At 40.0% G+C, this 18,723-nt stretch overlaps 1 protein-coding gene across 3 annotated transcripts in view; it reads right to left on the reverse strand.

Annotated features, from left to right (window-relative positions):
- The window catches only part of VGLL4 (vestigial like family member 4), a 157,538-nt gene that overhangs the window by 130,416 nt on the left and 8,399 nt on the right, over positions 1 to 18,723 (reverse strand). For all 3 annotated transcript variants that reach the window (XM_037139307.2, XM_037139310.2, XM_037139309.2), the window contains exon 2: positions 10,405 to 10,481. In XM_037139307.2, the coding sequence (XP_036995202.2) occupies positions 10,405 to 10,468 (64 nt within the window). In that variant the 5' untranslated portion in view covers positions 10,469 to 10,481. The remainder of the gene's footprint in view (positions 1 to 10,404; positions 10,482 to 18,723) is intronic.

An 18,723-nucleotide genomic window follows, 5' to 3' on the forward strand; every position in this document is an offset into this window, starting at 1 on the left:
ATGCCTATATTTTGTTATTTTGAAGAATTTTTGGTAAGAGGGCAGCTAGAAGCATTTGTTCAAACTTGCCATTTTAGTCCAAAAATAGTTTGTCCTCCTGAATTCTAAATGATATGTTCCTTTGTAATTTAAACTGTTTTATTTAAAGTACCATCAACTAGCACTTTGCTAAGAAAATGAAAATTCATTCTTCTCAACTCCTTTGTTCACCTATTGGTGAACAAAACAGTAAGCAAGGGGTGAGAAGAATGAAGTTTCATCCCTTGTCTAATTCATTTAAAAAAATGACTAAAGCCCAATTGAACTGGGTCAAGTCCCATAAAAAAAGTGACATGTAATCAATATTTTTCAGAGGAAGAAAAAGCACATATACATAAAGTCTGACGAGAAAGGCAGTTCTAGAGATATAAACGGTAATTTCTCCAGATTTCAAATAGGAAGATATATTCTTTTCATCTACAAGGAATCAGGAGTGCAATTACAAAAAAGGCAGTTACAATAAATCTAAAACCACAAGGATGTGACAAGTTTGATTTTTCAAACTAGATTCAATATCCACAACAAATGACAAGTCAACAAGTATCTCATGAGTATATAACACAAATCTTTAAGAAAGCAAAAAAGAAAAAAAGAAAGATGTACCTTTTGTGTTTAAAAAAAAAACCTGAATGGGAAGAAAAACACACATCCAAAATAATTTCCACATTCAGATAACAACAGGTACTAGGAGATGCACCTTTTTCAGCTCTTAAAGACTTGCTGTAGAAATTCGCAGCTACGATGCGGGAAAGGAGGGTAGCCAACACAGGTTGTGTTAAAAAAAAAAAACTACCATTATTTTAGGTTGTTTTAATAGAAGTATTGAGACTGTACCAGAAAGCATGTAGTAGATAATACTTACAGCTCCAATCTTGGCAAGGGAACTACTACTACTGTTTGGCTCACATGAAAATTCAAAATATTTGACAAATCCGGCCCAATATTCCCATGTAAAAGCCGTGAGCTGGAACCAGTGACATGACACAGGCATGCCTCAGAGATACTGCAGGTACAATAAAACGACTTATCTTTTTGCTAGTGGAGGAGCTTGCCCTCAATTTGTAAAAGATGCAATACCTGTGAAGTACGACAAAGCAAAGGAAGAAAGGAAGGTACGCCTGCAAATGATAGCTAAGGGCTCTATCAGGAGGAAAAACAAAAAAAGCTCCGATCTGATCTGTAGCTTCTGCCATGTTATAAATTACCCCCACAATTAATGATTTTAAACCCCCATGTGAAGTTCAGAGTAGGGAACAGATGCACAGAGTCAGCTCTCATGAGTCAGCTCTCATGAGCCAGCTCTGACATAACACTGGCCGGAGCCCAGTGTGGCTGCCCCTTTTAAAGGAGTAGAGGCCTTCTGTTCTCCAGGGTTCCCACTGCTCCCTACAGTTTTACACTTGGCCACTTCATGCACTTGTCACCAGTCTGCCCCTAGCCCCTTCAGACCCAAGAACTTTTGGACAAAAATCACAGTTGGTGGTAGTCCTAGGTACACTATACTAAATTTGACCACATGCAAAAGTCAATAGGTCTGAATGTACCACCTTACAGGACGGACACTAAGGAGCCAGGTGGGTGGAGAAGACAGCGACTTTCACATGAGTGGAGAAGACACACCCAACAAAGAATGGTTGCTTGTACTGGACAAAATACTGGCTAGGGCAGTGATTCTTCAGATGCAAAAAGGGGAAGAGAGAATGAAGAGAGCATGCTGAGGAAAGCAGACATCCACAAAGATATGCATCATCAAATGAAAAAAAGCAAATACCACATCCAAAGTTTCTTGACTGGTATTTTAAACTAAATTGTAAAGGACATTAAAATAGCTCATAGCACTTTTATGTGTATTAAAGGAGAGCATGGATTTCTAAAGGTAGAGTAACATTAGTTTAAAGGAAACATAATAAACCATCCTCAAGTGCTAAGAGCTATTTGGTGGGAGAATCTATTTTCAGCATCTATTATGCTAATTAACAAGCCATTATTTTCACCAGTGGAGATACATTTCTAACATTTATTATGTTAATTTGATCTGATATAAAAATAGCGCAGACATTTGTGATAGCCTTTTTATTAAATGCCAGGTATCTACCCTGGGAGGCAAACTTTAATTAAAGCAGCTGACCATTCCTACAGTGTCTTAGAGATGCATACAATACTATCCCCCTTATGTTTCATGAAACTTTTTTTTTAAAGGAAAATAGACTGAGATATTTTCAACATCATTGTTTGTGGAAAATAACTGAAGACACAAAACATATTATTAGTGACTTCAACCTTTAGAAAGGGCAGTAAATCCTCGGTCCTTATTTAAAAATGAAAAGAAGGCTTGGGAACCTGGAGTCAGAGAAAGCAACTCCCCAAGACCTTCTGACTTCTTACCCTGGAGGGCTCTGCATTACCCAGCAACAGCTGACTGACTTACTCATTGCTATTCTGATGATTGTAGCCTATGACTGCACGCAGGGGCATGGGTTTGTGGGGGCGACACCTCAAGCTTCTTCTTCTTTTTTTGGTAAACATTTTAACCCTGAGTTAGGTATTCAACTTCTTCAAGCTTCTTTTTTTTCTGTTACCCACCCCCACTCAGCCCACGGCAAATATTCTTGTTATAGCCACCAAATAAAGTGTTTTGCAAACTATGAAGAATTATCAAGTGGAATACAGTACTCTGTTGAATTTGTACATTATTAGGAATAATGATAATCATACTGAGTCAGTTTTGCTAGTGCTAAACAAATTTCTTAAGAGATGAGCCTTTCACTCCAGTGGTTTATTTCATTACCAACAGATATTTCAATATAAAATGCTGATCATATGCACCAAATGGTACATGCTTGAAATACAAAGCAATATGGAACAGGATCCTTGCCTTGAACACATCTCAAGTCTAATGTAGACTCACAGAGTCAAAGGTCAAGTCCAACCACCCACCCAACTCTTCTTAACTAAGGTACTTACTAGAAACAAAAGTTCAATATAAACAGAAGGTCTGTAGCAGTGAGTGTGTGTGTGTGTGTGTGAGAGAGAGAGAGAGAGAGAGAATGAGCCACCTACATGGGAGGCAGGATCATGGCAGTTCTGAGTATGTGCTTCCGCCCACCTTGAACCTTTGACTGATGATAGACAGCTAGCTACTTAATGCTTTGAAAATGCTATTTCACTGCCTGGAAAATCTTTTCCAAGTGAAAACCCCTATGCTGACTTATTAGTGGAGGTAGTATATATAATTTTATTTTCTTTTGTTTGCATTTAATATCAGCAGTCAAGCCTTCAATGCCCTCTATCTGAGAAGGTAGAGAAATGATGAGTGTAGACTTTGAGAGACAGAATATCCTTAAGTAAATTACTTAAGCTATGTAAACATTCATTTCCGTATCTATAAAAGGGAACTAATAATAGTATCTACTAAATAGGGCCATTGTGAGAACTAAATGAGATAATAGTAATCCTTAAACTGAGGCCCACAGACAAATATTCAGTGATCTGTGAGGAATTTTTACTTGTATTGTTATTTCAATGAAAGCTTCTCTAAAAATGACATAATCATATTCTGAATCATACACCTAGTGTTTAATCAAGGATTGGCACAGAATTTCAGTGAATGCGTTTGCATTTTTCTCTCATGAGAAAAGGACAGAAACAAACCCAATATGAAACTGAGGCATTTGCACTAAGAGTTATGTCACCATAATCCGTACAATAAAATATTTTATACGCGTTCACAAGATAAAAATGGTGCAGAAGCCCTGGCCAGGTGGGTCAGTTGGCTGGAGCATCGTCCCAAACACTGAAAGGTCACAAGTTCAATGGCCGGTTCGGGTGCGTAAGGGTTTCTCTCTCATATTGATGTCTCTCTCTCTTCTCTCTTCTCTCTCTCTCCCCTGCCTCTCCAAACTCAATAAACATATGCTTGGGTGAGGATTTTTAAAAAATAATAAAGGCCATAAATTGTGTGGAAGGACACAGGGCAGTACAGGCACAATGACACTAAAGAATCTCGCCCTGGCTGGTGCGGATCAGTGGATTCAGCACCTGTCTGCAAACCAAAGGGTCGCTGGTCGATCCCAGTCAGGGCACATGCCTCTGCTGCAGGCCAGTCCCCAGTGAGGGGGGAGTGAGAGGCAACCACACACTGATATTTCTCTCCCTCTCTTCTTCCCTCCCTTCCCCTCTCTAAAAAATAAAATCTTAAAAAGAATCAAACGTGGCCCAGTAGCAGTGAGTGCTTATACATTAGTGAAGAAAGAGGGTGTAGTTGCAGCAGATCATCACCTATTGTATTGCGGCTTTATGGGCTACAGTACATTATAAATTCATATTCTGGTCATGAAGTTGTAAAAGAACTGTAAGCATAAAGATGTTATGCCCAGTTTTATCCTTCTATATAATTAACATTTTAATGATGATAACCATATTGTGGTTATGAAAGAATATTCTCATTTGTAGGAAATGCACATTTAAGTACTTAAGAGTAAAGAGGCATAGCTCCCATTTACTCTCAAATGTTTCAGGAAAAATAACACACACATCCCTCTGTGTGTGTGTTTGTGTGTGTACATACTTTAAGTCCTCACTTAACATTATCAACAAGTTCTGCCACTTTAAGTGAAACAATGTATAACAAATTTTACACCGGCTAACTGATATAAATTAAAAAAGAGTTAAGTTCCTAGGCATCCCATAAACATTATAACAAAATGTTAGACAAAACAAAATTATTCAAAATCATGTGTGTGTGGGTGGGTGTGTGTGTGGAGAGAGAGAGAATATGACAAAGGAAATGAGATATAATATAAACAACTGGTGAATCTGGTTAAAGGATACATCACAGCCAAAGAATTAATGTACCTCATACCTAGAAGGATCCAGACCCTCCTTAAAGATGCAGATCCAGAACGCCTCTAGGAATCCTATTAAACCAGTGGCTCTCATCTGGGGGAAGAGACCAGCATCAGAATCACCTGGGAAGGCGTTTTCAGAATGCTTACAAATACCTTCCTCCTTTCTTTGAGAATTGATATTACTGAGAGCAGCTGGTACCCCTTTCAGCCATTTAGGATATAAAGGACAAAAATCACAAATGCAGCATCCGAAGCCATTAAATTAGTCTACAAAGAAGCAGATAGGTGCCCTCTCAACCACCTTCTTACTAGGCAGTCTCAACGGAGCCATGGCGGCAGCTAGGAGCACTCTTCAGGGAACAAGAGGGAGCTAAATAGGTTCAACCAAAGGGGACTGACCACCTTCTGGAGTACTGACTCTAGAAACCAGGAACAATACAGGCTTTGAGTGGAGGGGAACTGCCTCTAATGGAGCAGTTATGTATGCTTACAATTGCTGTGCCAAGTCCACTAGTGCTCCTGAAAGAGAATATAATGACGTCATTCCTGTCCAGTCACCGATAATCCCAGCACGTCTAATACCCTGGGCTCAATGGCCCACGTGTTAGTCAACTTTTTCCAGTAAATAAAGGGAGGAGCCAGAAATAAGTTTACCCAACAAAGGAGATATAAACAAATCATGTTTTTCAACTGCAGGTCTAAAATCATCAGTGGATCTTAAAATCAATTTAATGAGTCATGACTCAGCTTTTCCTCAAATAAAGTAAATGTGAGAATAAAACAGGTAAACTACATTGTGCAAAGTCAGTGTAAGTATTGTTTCCTGAAGCTTGTGTATCATCTATGTCACTATATGAAAAATACAAGGGTCACAGGTCAATTTTTTTTTACTGTGCCCTAGTCAAAAATGTTTGAAAGCCACTGTATCAGACACCAAAAGGAAAAGGAAGAGAATAAAGGGAAGAAGTGAGGAAAAAAGGGAGGATGGGGAGTCAGATGCGGGTCAAAGAAAAGCGCTGGCTAAATGGCCATAACCTGGGCACACAGCAACTACTGGTTTCCTTGACTGACACAGAGGCTAACAAAGTCATGATCCTGAAGGGAAGAAATCAATCTGAGAAAACTGTGTGAGTGCAACTGATCCACATGTTACAATTAACTGGATAGGACAAGAAAATATTCCACACATGTGGGCATCAGTCCCCATGATCATAAAAGCTTACACTCCTAGGAATGCTTGACTCGGAAGGAATATGGTAATCTGTGCTTCATCAATTAGTCAGCTTTCAGCCACCTTCACCGAACAAGGTGTTAAGGTGTTAGGGAATTTCTCGGAGCAATAGCACCACCTGGGAAAGCTGCCTTCTCTTCCTGTTCCCCCTAAGCCACTCATACCCAGTTTATTCAACTTTTTCTCAGCATATACATACTCATCAGACCAGATCAAAAGTACTATCCCCCTGGCTGGTGTAGCTCAGTGGATTGAGCACGGGCCTGGGAACCAAGCCACCACAGTTCGATTCCCAGTCAGGGCACATGCCTGGGTTGCAGGCCAGTTCCCAGCAGGGGACACACAAGAGGCAACCACACATTGATATTTCTCTTCCTCTCTCCTTCCCTTCCCCTCTAAAAATAAATAAAATCTTTAAAAAAAAAAAAAAAAGTACTATCCCCTCCACCCAAATCTTCAAAAACAAGAGGAAGTAAGTCCCGAGTTGCCTATAATCATTATATTAACATATTGGCAACATTTTAAAGAGACTTTTCTTACTGTGGTGCTCTCTTAAATTCATTCTAAAGTGAGGAAGTCAGCAGTTACAAGAGGCTCTTATAATCAGAAGATTCAAGAATAAAATCGGCACGAAAAAAATAAAACATTTTGTAAACATCACATTAAAATGAAGGATCGTGGTAAAGATGCACAGGTACTGTTTGAAACATCAATGTAAGTGTCCTGTCCTCAGGTTTGGTCCTGTTTTGACTCCCAAGACACAGAGTTGGAAACAAGGCTGGGGTCTTCCCAGCACCAGTGTTCCTGGTCACGGAAAGGAGAGATGCCTCAAGCCCAAGGAAAACGGGCAACCTCAGGCCGTGTTTTCATTAAGTACCTTCCAGGATTACCCTGGACGCTGATTAAATCAGTGTCTCATGAGCAGTGGAATGATTATTTTAAGTAAATTTATTCCTTCTAGGCCATCCAGATAAGTGCTATTGTGTTACTACAAAACCACCATTTCACTATTGACTTTAGCTCTACAGTGTACTATTGAGATATGTCCTTTATTCTCCACTGGTAGATATAATGAAGCCTTAAGGCTATCAGGTATTATATACTCAAGTCCTATTAGGTACTGTTCTCTTCGAAATGCTAAAACAATAACATCTTCAAAAATGCCGAAGTTTTCAGTTCTCCATGGGCAAAAGAAAGGAGAATCATTTAGGTCACCTACATGAGTTGGGAAACTGATCTCAACTACCAAAACATTTTTCTGTTTGGAATCAGACACCCAAATCAGATTACATATACAAGACTTTTTTAAAGCATTGAGGAGAATGTTAAGTGTGAGAGCAATTTATAACAAAAGCTAAAATAGACTTAATCTATGGCAAAGAAAGCTGAATCAAGCTAAACAAACCCAAATAGGTCTAAAGAAATGTACTTGAAAGACTGAACTTAATGCTCAACTTTGCCTATGAAATACATGAGTTTCACATACTGACATTACTAGGTAATAGAAAATACAATGAATGCCTAGTTTTTAAGCTCTGTGCTCTTATGAGTGGTGCACACAGCCAGCCCCACAGTTCAAGTTTAAAAAGCTTTTCAAAAATGTTGCCTGCATGTTAATAATAATGAGCATAGACATCTTGGTACTTTTTTTTCTCTCTAGAAGTAAAAAAATCATCCCAAGAAGCTGAAATCAGTACAAAGGGGTTTCAGGATTATGACAGCCCACTCCTAAACCAACTGAAATCACCAGAGTCCAAAGAAGAATATTCCAGAATAGACGGAATATTTATTACCTTATGGTCACTCTACCCTGTATGTATACAGTTGTCCCTCTGTACGCACAGGGGATTGGTTCCAGGACCCCTGTGGATACCAAAATTTGAGGATGCTTCAGTCCCTTATGTAAAATGGAACAGTGTTTGCATATGACCTCCACACAACCTCAATCTGTAGATTATTTAATGCTATCTAAATAGTTGATATTGCTGCATTGTTTAGAAAATGACAAGGAAAAAAATCCTGTATATGTTTAGTAGAGACCCAACCATCATAGGCCTAACTACAATGTAAAATTTTTTCCAAATATTTTCCATCCGTGGTTGCTTGTATCTGCAGATGGGGAACAGGAAGATAGAGAGAGCCAAATGTATATTCTTACTCTACCAAACACTAATGGCTATGTTCAACACAGGAGGAAAGTAAGAATTCCTCCCTCCCTTGGAAGTATCAGTTTTTAGGAGAACCGTTCTACCAGACTGTGAGCGCCAAGGAGGCCCTGCGTCTACGTCACCAGTACACCCAGACTCCCCTTCTATGCATTTTATAGCCAGAAGTGTCTATACATTGTAAGTTCATAAGCTCCATGAAGACAGGGACTACCCCTACCCATCTATACATGCCCCTGACACATAAGCACTCAATTGTTGTTGCTCTGTGAAATGGAAACTACACAGGCCTCCAACCTGAACAGAGTAATCCTGAAGCTGGGCTCCAGGAGAGAACCTGAGAAGGTAGCAAAAAAGACAAGAAACTTACTCTCTACACTCAGGGCACAAAGAGCTGCCCTGAGGTCACTCCTTCCATTTTTCATTTGTATAACAGTGTTGTCTTTAATAATCTTAACTAAATATGAGCATTGTAAAACAGAAATTCAAAATAGTCTTATATAAAAACTTATAAATTAACTATATTAACGTTTAACAAAGTTTGAAATAACTATTCAAGTCATTGCAACTTACTGCAACCTTAGAGGCACAAAGGAGTTTTCTGATGTTAATGTTAAATAAAAGCCTACAACCCGAGCTGCTCCTCCCTAGCTCATTGTGCTTGGGAATGACATTAACATCCCTGCACTTCAATTTCCTTAGGAAGGAATAATCGTACCTCATGGTTTGGTTAGTTATATCCTCCCAACAATCAAAAGCTAAAAAAAAACAACCTTAATGTTATCTCATCCAATCACTAAAGGTAATCTTGAATGGTGGTAGGGGAGGGTGGGAAGGTAAAACACACAGATAACACAGCGAAGACACTGGTAATAAAGAGTAAATCCTGTCTGAGAGCTGACCAGGCACCAAGAGAAAAGAGGGCCCGGCAGTCCCCTCTCCTACTTAGGAGCTGAAAGCTAAGGTAGGCGCTATCTACACAACAGCCCATTTAATCCTCCCAAATACTTTGCCAGTATTATTTCATGTCAATAATGAGGAAATTCAGGCTTAAGAGAAAAGAAACATCTTAACAGCTAGTAAAAAGGCAGACCTTACATTTTTTTAAGAACATGTATTTCCAGCTGTCAATTCATTAACAACTAAACTGGAAAGGAGCCCATCATCCAGAACTTACAATCTATAAATGCTCAACCTTATATATATTTTTGTTATTAGTACTTTAATGCTTGGGAAAAAAACATGCAGCCTTGTTCCCACACAAAACAGTTATTCTTGCAAATATTGCTTCAGTAAGCAATTTTAACTTTGAACAGAACATTTAAAAATAAAAATAGCTCTGGCTGGTGTGGCTCAGTGGATTGAGTGCTGGCCTGCTAACCAAAGGGTCACCAGGTCGATTCCCAGTCAGGGCAGATGCCTGGGTTACACCCCCAGTTGGGGGCAAGCAAGAGGCAAGCCATCAATGTATCTCTTGCTCATCAGTTTTCTCTCACTCTCTTTCTCTCTCCCTTCCCCACTCTAAAAATAAATAAAATCTTTTAAAAATAAAAATATCTTAGGATGAACAGGAACATCAGTAACACATTATAGAACACTCTTCCAATGTCAATGTTCAGTCTCCTTTTGCCCCTCCCCCACCACATTAATGAATGTTTTCCCCCAAATATGTGCTCTCTCTCAGCTATGTGAAAGGAATTTTCACAACTGTTTTTCATTATGGTATGTACTGCACACTTTCAATGACAGGAATGATCTTGGAGGATTTTTTTCCACCTCTAGTTCTCTGATGGTCAATTAGTCTATCAACCAACACATATTTATCTAGACTTCCAGACACACCTCCTCCATTCCAGCCCCTACTGAAAGGATCTGGAAAGGAAAGGACTTCCTGGAGTTAACTGCTTAAGCCCCAGCATCCAAAGATAACATTTAAAAGATTTACATGTTCTGGCACTTAAAAATAAAATAAAATGAAAGATGTCAAGCTGTTATCTCTAAGAAAACAACCAAAATTAACAGCATACAGACACAATGCCATGTAGAGAAACACATAATTTTGCGGCCATGCAGGAGACTAGGGAACATAGTAAAAATCACGTAAAACAGATGCCTCACTTACGTTTTTCATCATCAGCGTGCACCAGAGATGCTGCCCTTGACAAGACATCCAATGGCGTCTCCATTCCTGGAAGGAGCCTAAGAGGAAAACCAAAGAAAGGAATAACAGAATTTAAACAAAATTCGAATGACACTTTAAGAATTTTGGTCACTAACAACTGAAATGATTCCCCCACAAAATGCATATCACTCTCCTGAAGAGGAAATTCTTCCCATTCTGGGGAGAAACAGAATGAACCAGGCTCAGGAGCACGCAGAGACAAGGGTTAAATTCCATTCCGTCTACCATGCTAAACCTTGCTGTTCCAGGAAGCAGCTCCTGTCAGAACTAAAAGAAGGGATACTGTGCATATTCACGCTCATGTTATTTGTGCTCATGTTTACGTGTGTGCATAATAATGTGCCTCTACAGACACACCGGCTACAAAATAGTTTTCAGAACAAAGGCAGTTCTATGAACATAGCATTACTACCAGTCTGAGATTTTTATTGTGGTAGTAGTGGTAGTTGGTTTATTAGTTTTAACAAAAATTACCAAGATTGAACCGCCCTGTTATTCCACCTCTTTTAGCTGAGACTCTGCATGACCTCTGCAGCTTAATGTATGCAGTTTACTCATGAAAAGTTGTATGTGGATTCCATTGGTGAGTCAAATGATATTTTAAATCCCACAGGAAACTTTATCTTAAAATGTCACATTTTGTAGTGTATGTACTACCACCACCACCTATTACCAATTTATCTAGCGCCATGCTTTTATGTTTTTACTTTTTTAGGTTTTATTTATTTTTAGGGAGAGGGGAAGGAAAGGAGAAAGAGAGGGAGAAAAACATCATCAATGTGTGGGTGCCTCTTGAACGCCCCCTACTGGGGACCAGGCAAGTGCCCTGACTGGGAATCAAACCTGCCATCCTTTGGTTTGCAGGCCCAAGCTCAATCCTCTGAGCTACACCAGCCATGGCTGTAGCACCCCATCTTTAAAAACAAGCCTGTGTTTTAATTTTTTTTAATGTTATTTATTTTTTAGAGAGGGGGAAGAGAGGAAGAAAGAGAAAGGAGAGAAACAACAATGGACAAGTGAAACATCTATCAGCTGCCTCTTGCCCACCCCAAACTGGGGACCTGGCCTGCAACCCAGTCACATGCCCTGACTGGGAATCGAACCAGTGATCTTTTAGTTTACAGGCAAGCAAGTGGTCAATCCACTGAAGCTCACCAGCAATGGCTGTATGTTTACTTTTAATTGTTTTCTTAAATTACAGCACATCTATAAAAGCAAAAACAGCAAAAATTTAAAGATGGCAGAAAATCTAGAAAACTAGGCTACCTTTGTCCAGTTTTCCTTCTCTGGATTTAAACACAGGCATGGGCATGCTCACATGCAAACAATGTGAAAAGAGACACAACTTAGTTCAACCTAAAAAAAAAAAAAAACCTTAACTGTATCCCTTTAAAGATGCTCAGCATTTGGTCAGCATTCTTCAACATTTACCAATTACCTACTGTATATGTACAGTTACAAGATGCAGCAAAGCAGCTTTTCTTCACAATATTCATACATCAAGCATCCACAGAAACATCAATTCTTAATCTCACACATGATTTCGTTCAGTAAACATTAACTACCTGCTAGGTACTGAGGCAGGAAAAATAAACACAGCCCAGTGAGTGCCTTCAAAGAGCTTTCAATCTGTACAGCAGACATGCCTAAAAGAAATCCAGTGTAAGGCAGTATTTTCCCAAAGTGTTTTGCATCAGATGTTCATATGCCATAAGAAAAAAGTTTTCTATGATAAACAAGTTTCAGAAACACTGGAATAACCCAAATTAAGCCACGTATTTTCCTTCCTGAGCTTTCAATACACTGCCTACTATACCTCACAGCAGGGGCAAAGGCAGTGGGGAGGGCAGCTCAATGTCCTCAAAATCCTTCAAACCTCACTGGCCATTCTTTTCACCTGAAACATCTCTTAGGCAATAATTAAGGAAATAAAATGTGCTTGGTATCAAACAGTGCTATAAACTAAGTCCCACAGAAATACACTTGAACTCCAAAGGGCTCTGTGGAGAAACAGAGCTTGAGCTGAGCCTCTGAGGAACAAACATAGAAGCACTCCACACAGAAGGGAAGAACATAAGCAGAATCCATTTAAGGGCAAGGTGCCTAAATCAACTAGAAGAGTAAAATGGGGATATAAAGTAAGAGACAAGAATGGAACTCTATCTTAGAAGGACTGAGGGCTCTGATAGGATTCGGGCTTGATTTTGTATGTATTAAGGGACTACTAAAATCTCAGAAAAATAACTTGGTTGTCTGTGTGTTCTGTGCAAATTATTCTTGTAGCACTGTGAAGAATGCAGTGGAACCATTCTACAGAATGGGAAGCCAAAGGCAGAGTGAGTAACCTGAAAGACACAGCCAGCAGCACACAGAAGGTCATGGCATGTTATCATGGGAGCAGGTCCTGGGAGCATGGGGATAGCTCAACAGAACTGACATCTTGGAAAGTCTCGAGCTGTGAGAGGAGAACCACTGAAGATGCAGTGACTGGAAGGAGAACGAATGTAACCAAACCAAACTGAGTCAATTTCTTCTTTTTCAGAGACGAGGAAGGATGAGTAAAATCAGAGGTATATGAGAAAAACGAATGACTCTCAACAGTCCTAATCTTCTGTTTAAGATAGGAAAAATCATCTCCTGTGAGGAGAATTTGAAATTCTGAGAACTCAGTTAACATTCTCTTCACCTACACCAGTTTCCTATTCAGGCAAGATTTGAGTTTAAAGTCTTTTATCTTGATTAAGTAAATACTGATAAGCATTCTTCTCCTTAATTCAGTATTTAGACTCCGATTCCTTAATCTGCCCAAATTGATTGAAGGATGCTTTCAAAATTCTAAACCCAAACAGATACTTATCAACATACACATTAAGTATGCACAGAAGTGTTATGCACAGAAAAAAATATCAAAGTATAAACATCAAATGACATAAAGTAGATCCAGAATTATTGCATCATAGATTAGATATTTAAGTTTATTCAGATACTATGAAATATAAATGCCCAAGCAACTTATGTTCAAAGTAGATAGATAAGAAATGAGGTGTTTAAATTTCTACTACAAGGCACCTGCCATCTGCTGCAACCTTACTAATAAAACCAACCAATCATTATTGCACAATTATTCTGAGTTTAGCAAAGTACACAGAAGAGGTTGAAGAAAAGAGACGATCTCTGTTTTTAAGGAGTTATGATCTTGTTTGTAAACCAAAAGTATGTGGAATAGGATAAGAGACAAATTTAAAATAATAAGAGCATAATAAGAGACTAAATATAGCCCAGGTTTGTGTGGCTCAGTGGGCTGGGGGCTGCCTGTGAACTGAAAGGTCACCAGTTCAATTCCCAGTCAGAGCACATGCCTAGGTTTTGTGCCAATGGAGATGCAACTGATTTTTTTTTCTTTCACACATTGGTGTTTCTCTTCCTCTTTCTCCCTCCCCTCTCTAAAAAATAAAATATTTTTTTAAAAAAGAGACTAAACAGAATTTACAACTAAAACGTGTACTGTGTGGTAAAAGAGAGATCAGTGTGAAGTGGTTACCTTGTGAACGTCTATTCTGTGGGTGGGTATATATGAGTGTGTGCAGGTATGTGTTATAAAATGCCATATCAAAACTTTCCTTCCCCAATTCCTTTCCCCTGGGCAGTCACTCTCCTCTCTGACCTCTCTTACTCACCTGTAGATCACCCTGATTATTTCCTGGTGCAACAAAGTCTTGCACCCAGTATCAACAGCCTGAGGGAAGGCACAGAGGCAGGAATGAGTAGCTGGGACAGGGAGACAGACCAGCCAGTTAAAACTGAGGATCCTTGTTAGGAAGTAGAAGCAGCAGTTAAGTTTGGGTAAGCATAATGTGGATTTAAGCACTTGGCAGTCACCATCAGTCCCTGACAGTTCTGGGGAGGATGGTTTGACTTGAGGGAATGAAGTGAGGAGTCACGGGAGGCAGATCAGTTAGGCGGCTTCTATAGGAACCAGATGTAAGATAAGAACAGGGGCAGTAATAACACAGTAAAACAGATGGGAGATGAAGACAAGGGACTAGGCATTATCTAACCACAGAAGACCTAAGCAAATAAAGGTGAAAGAGAACTAATTTTTTTAATCTTCTGAATTTTATGTACAATATCACAGCCCAAAAAACCCAGTAAGACATATTAGTCATATGGCAAAAAAAAAAACTATGGGTACGGTATTTGATGGAGGGTCACACTACATTGAGAGGCAAATTAGCATCATGGCTGTTTAAGAGGATGATCTTTAGATGTCAATCTAAATCAGCTCAGCCTCTTTCTGTCTGTGCAACCCTGGGAAGTGACTTTACCTCTGTGTGTATTTCCTCATCTACTCATTATTAATATTACCTCCCTCACTGGGTGTTATGAGAAGCAAATGGACTTTATATATGCTAAAATAATTATTTGTCAAAATACAAGGTCTGTCTGGAAAAAGTCCAGCCATTGTTAATATAACAAGAACAGTTTGCATGACACTGATGTAAGCAGGCAGCCAATGAGGGTGGACTAGAATGTGTGAACAATGATGATTCCATTGTACTAGTCAGTGGGGGCAGTAGACACCACTGAGTGAGCATGTGTACCGTGTGGCCATCACATTCAAAATGACTGAGCAAGTAGAACAACAAATCTGCATTAAAGTTTGCATTAAGCTTGAACATTCCTCCAAGGAAACTATTTGGATGACTCAGAAGGCTGCAACTATGGGCAACTGGTGACTGGCAGGTTCATCACGACAATGTGCCCACTCACGCACTGTCACATCTCTCTCCTACAGAGTTTTCTGGTGAAACATTGTATCACCCAGGTGACTCAGCCCCCCTACAGCCCAGATATGGCACCCTACACCTTCTGCCTTTTCCCACAACTAAAATCACCATTGAAATGGAATAGATTTCAGACCATCGATGAGATTCAGGAAAATACAAGGAGCAGCTGATGGCAATTGGGAGAACTGTGTAAGGTCCCAGGGGACTATGAAGGGGACTGAGGTGTCACTGTCCTATGTATAATGTTTCTTGTACCTTGTCCCTTCAATAAGTGTCTCTATTTTTTATATTACATGGCTGGATACCTTCTGAACCGACCTCATACATGCAAACATATTAAATAAATTGCAAATGACAGTAAATGTATTTAAGAAAAGACCGACACTGGCCACTACTTTAGAGTAATCTGGGAAGACTTCTCTGAGGAGATGAATGACAGACAGCTGATAGCTAAAGAAAGAACAGAATCAACACCATGAAGGGGGTGGGTGGAGAACAAAATAGCATTAAAAAAAAAAAAAAAACAAGACAGACCAAAGCTGGACGTTCGGATGTGGACAGTGCTGTGACCTGACCACAGCTCAGGGAGCCAGGGGACAAGACAGGAAGTGAGGTGGGGAAGTGGGCAATGGCCAGATCATGCATGCCCTGAACAGCTTGATAAAGTTCAGATTTTATTCTAAGCCAGTGAAAAGCCCTTGAATGGTTTGAATGGTTTTTTAAGCAGTGGAGTAACATGTCTGGTTTACTTTAATGACCTTTATGAACCATCTATCATCTACTTACCTTTTACACAAGATTACGCAACATCCGGAAAACAAATCTAAGTACATCCCAACAGTCTTTTCACCTCCGTGATAATTTTTATATTATGAGATCATGACAACCAAAAATACAGTCATTCGAAATGCTAACACCTGGGACTTAACAACATTAAAGTGAGAGAGATGTGCTTCTGGAAAAAGACAAAGTGCATTTGTAAAGGTGCTCTGCCGTGCTGAAAGCCATTTCGCTCCATCCATTCACCTTCTTCCATGGTTGTTGTCAACACAAACATCAGTTGTGATGAATAGAACACACATTATTCTGTTACTTCTTTTTCAAGCAACAGTCATGTATTTTGACTGCCACCCCACATTTTCTTCCTCAGACTCCCTAATCTTTAACAATATGCTCTTCCAAATAGCTTAAGGTTGAGAATTAGAAAACAATGTTTCAATTCTAAAGCTACTAAAATTTAGGGGCATTCAGTGCTAATAACAAGCTCAGCTATATGTTTGAACACCACTACTTCAGCCTTCCGAAAGGAACAGCCCCATTTTGATCAACAAAAAGGACAAGAGCACAGAGAGGGCAGAATTATGGGGTGTATCAGGTTATATTTTTTCAGGCAAGGGAACAGAATTTCAAGATATGTTATGGAAGTGTTCCAAGATTTCCAAAGCAAAAGCTACAGCACCAGTCTTGCCTCCCGGAAGGGCTCTTCCAGAAATAGTGGCTAGTAGTACTAAACAGTTAGGAGAATATGTAACAGGGAGCAGGAGGTGCAGACCAGTGGGGACAGGGAGAAGCACATTCAAACCTCTGGATGTCCCTGCCACTCTGTCACGTGGCCAAAACCCAGAAACTGGAAGGCATCACACTCCTAGAAAACTGGTGGCATCTGCATCTCCAGATGCACACTCTTTGGTGTCCCTAATTCCTGTTGGCCCTATTCATTCCTCTGTCCACCCACCAGGACCCCCTCTGGGCTAATACAATGAGGTTTCACCAATAAAGTACCACCACAGAACAAGCCTACAAATATGGGCCAGCAAACCATGGCACAGGGTATACAGATTTTTCGACTGTCAATAATTCAGAGGCTTCCATTGGGTATTTCCTCTCTCTATTGAGTATCATATATAGGCAACACGGGAAAGGAAAAGGATACTTGCTGCCCTGGAGCGATTTACACTGAGTGTGACCACACTGCAGTCCCTGTAGCAGTCCGTCTCAGACACAGCAATAAGTGAAGTACAATTTCAGACCAACACCACCAAGTGCTAGTGGCCACGCAGGGATAGCTTCACCAGATCAGGTAGATGTGAATCAACACCCTCCTAGCTGTTTCTTCCCTTCGGTGTGTCCTAATTGTTGCCCCACTAATTTCTTGCAACATACATTCTTCCTGTTAACATCAAATTCTCAGACTATCCTCTCTGTTCTTCCTGCTAAAAATATCTCTCATCTGTGTGAGATTTTTTTCTTCTTCTCACACTTCACCATCTGTTAAGTCAGTTGAGCCAGGACTTGACCAAAGTTTGAGCCCTAGGTTAACATTTTCACCATTCAATCAATAACGAATCACTGAAAGCCTGTTTTGTTCCAGGCTTTGCTCTAAATGTCTAAACACAAAATGTATGGGCCAGTCACTTAACCTCCCCAAGCCCAAGTTTCCTCAATTAAAGAAAATCATAATACTGCCTGCTTCATAGTTAACAAGCTCGGCATGTGGATTAAATGATAAAATGTGATTAAAAGTCAAAATGCCTTGTAAACTCAAGAAAGATACGTTCTCCTTCTACCACTACCACCATCTCACGGCTGCAGAGCACATACTGTTTCAAAGACACATTGACGTAAATTACCTCCCTGGATCCTCACTGTGTGTTGACAAAACACACTTATTAATATTATCCTACAGATGAAAAACCACGGTGCCAAGAATATAAGTGACTTCTTGAAGGTAAGACTGGCATCCAAGTCTCCTGACTATTGAATGCTATTTTTACTATTCTTAAGCTGATTTTCATAGAGTCCTTTTGTAGGAGAAAGAGCACAGACTTTTTGTATCACAACAACAACAAAACAACCTTCCCTCAGCAACCAAGGCAAGACTGCTAGTCTGTGCTCTTTCTCCTGCACCTTGAGTCACACAGATCAGGCAATAACCTGGTAGTTTCCAAAGTAAGCGAAAAGGGAAGCAAGCCCTCTCCTCTTGGGCATATAAAAACCATGCCTTACATTACTTTCTTTGCACACGACAGGCATGGAGTCACATGAATAGTAACTATGACAGGTTAGAAAATGTTCGCACCGAGTCAGGTGATAGGGAGAGTAAGGCAAACAACACAGACTGCAAAGCCGTTGGATCCTGGGGCAGCGACCACAAAGTAATTAAACACGGGCCCCAGTGACTTCCAGCTCCAAAAACTGGCTCAGTGCTAGGAAGGCCTGCTTTCAATACTTAGCCCTGCTCAATAAAACCCATTAACTTGCAGAGGATGACTGTTAAGGTTATCCAGCAGGGTATCCAAGAATTCTACTTAACTCTGACACTATCTGCCTGGAGATAGAATCAGATCCCACAGGTTCAGAACTCTGTCCCACAAGACTGCCCTCCACTTGAGATACCAGTGATAAGCCCAGGTAGTCACCTGTGCTTCTGATAAACTGGCTATAAGTAATCTGTTCTCACAACACCCAACTG

Source organism: Artibeus jamaicensis, unplaced genomic scaffold, assembly GCF_021234435.1.
Source record: "Artibeus jamaicensis isolate MK-2021 breed Jamaican fruit bat unplaced genomic scaffold, CSHL_Jam_final contig_519, whole genome shotgun sequence".
Taxonomy (NCBI): Eukaryota; Metazoa; Chordata; class Mammalia; order Chiroptera; family Phyllostomidae; genus Artibeus; species Artibeus jamaicensis.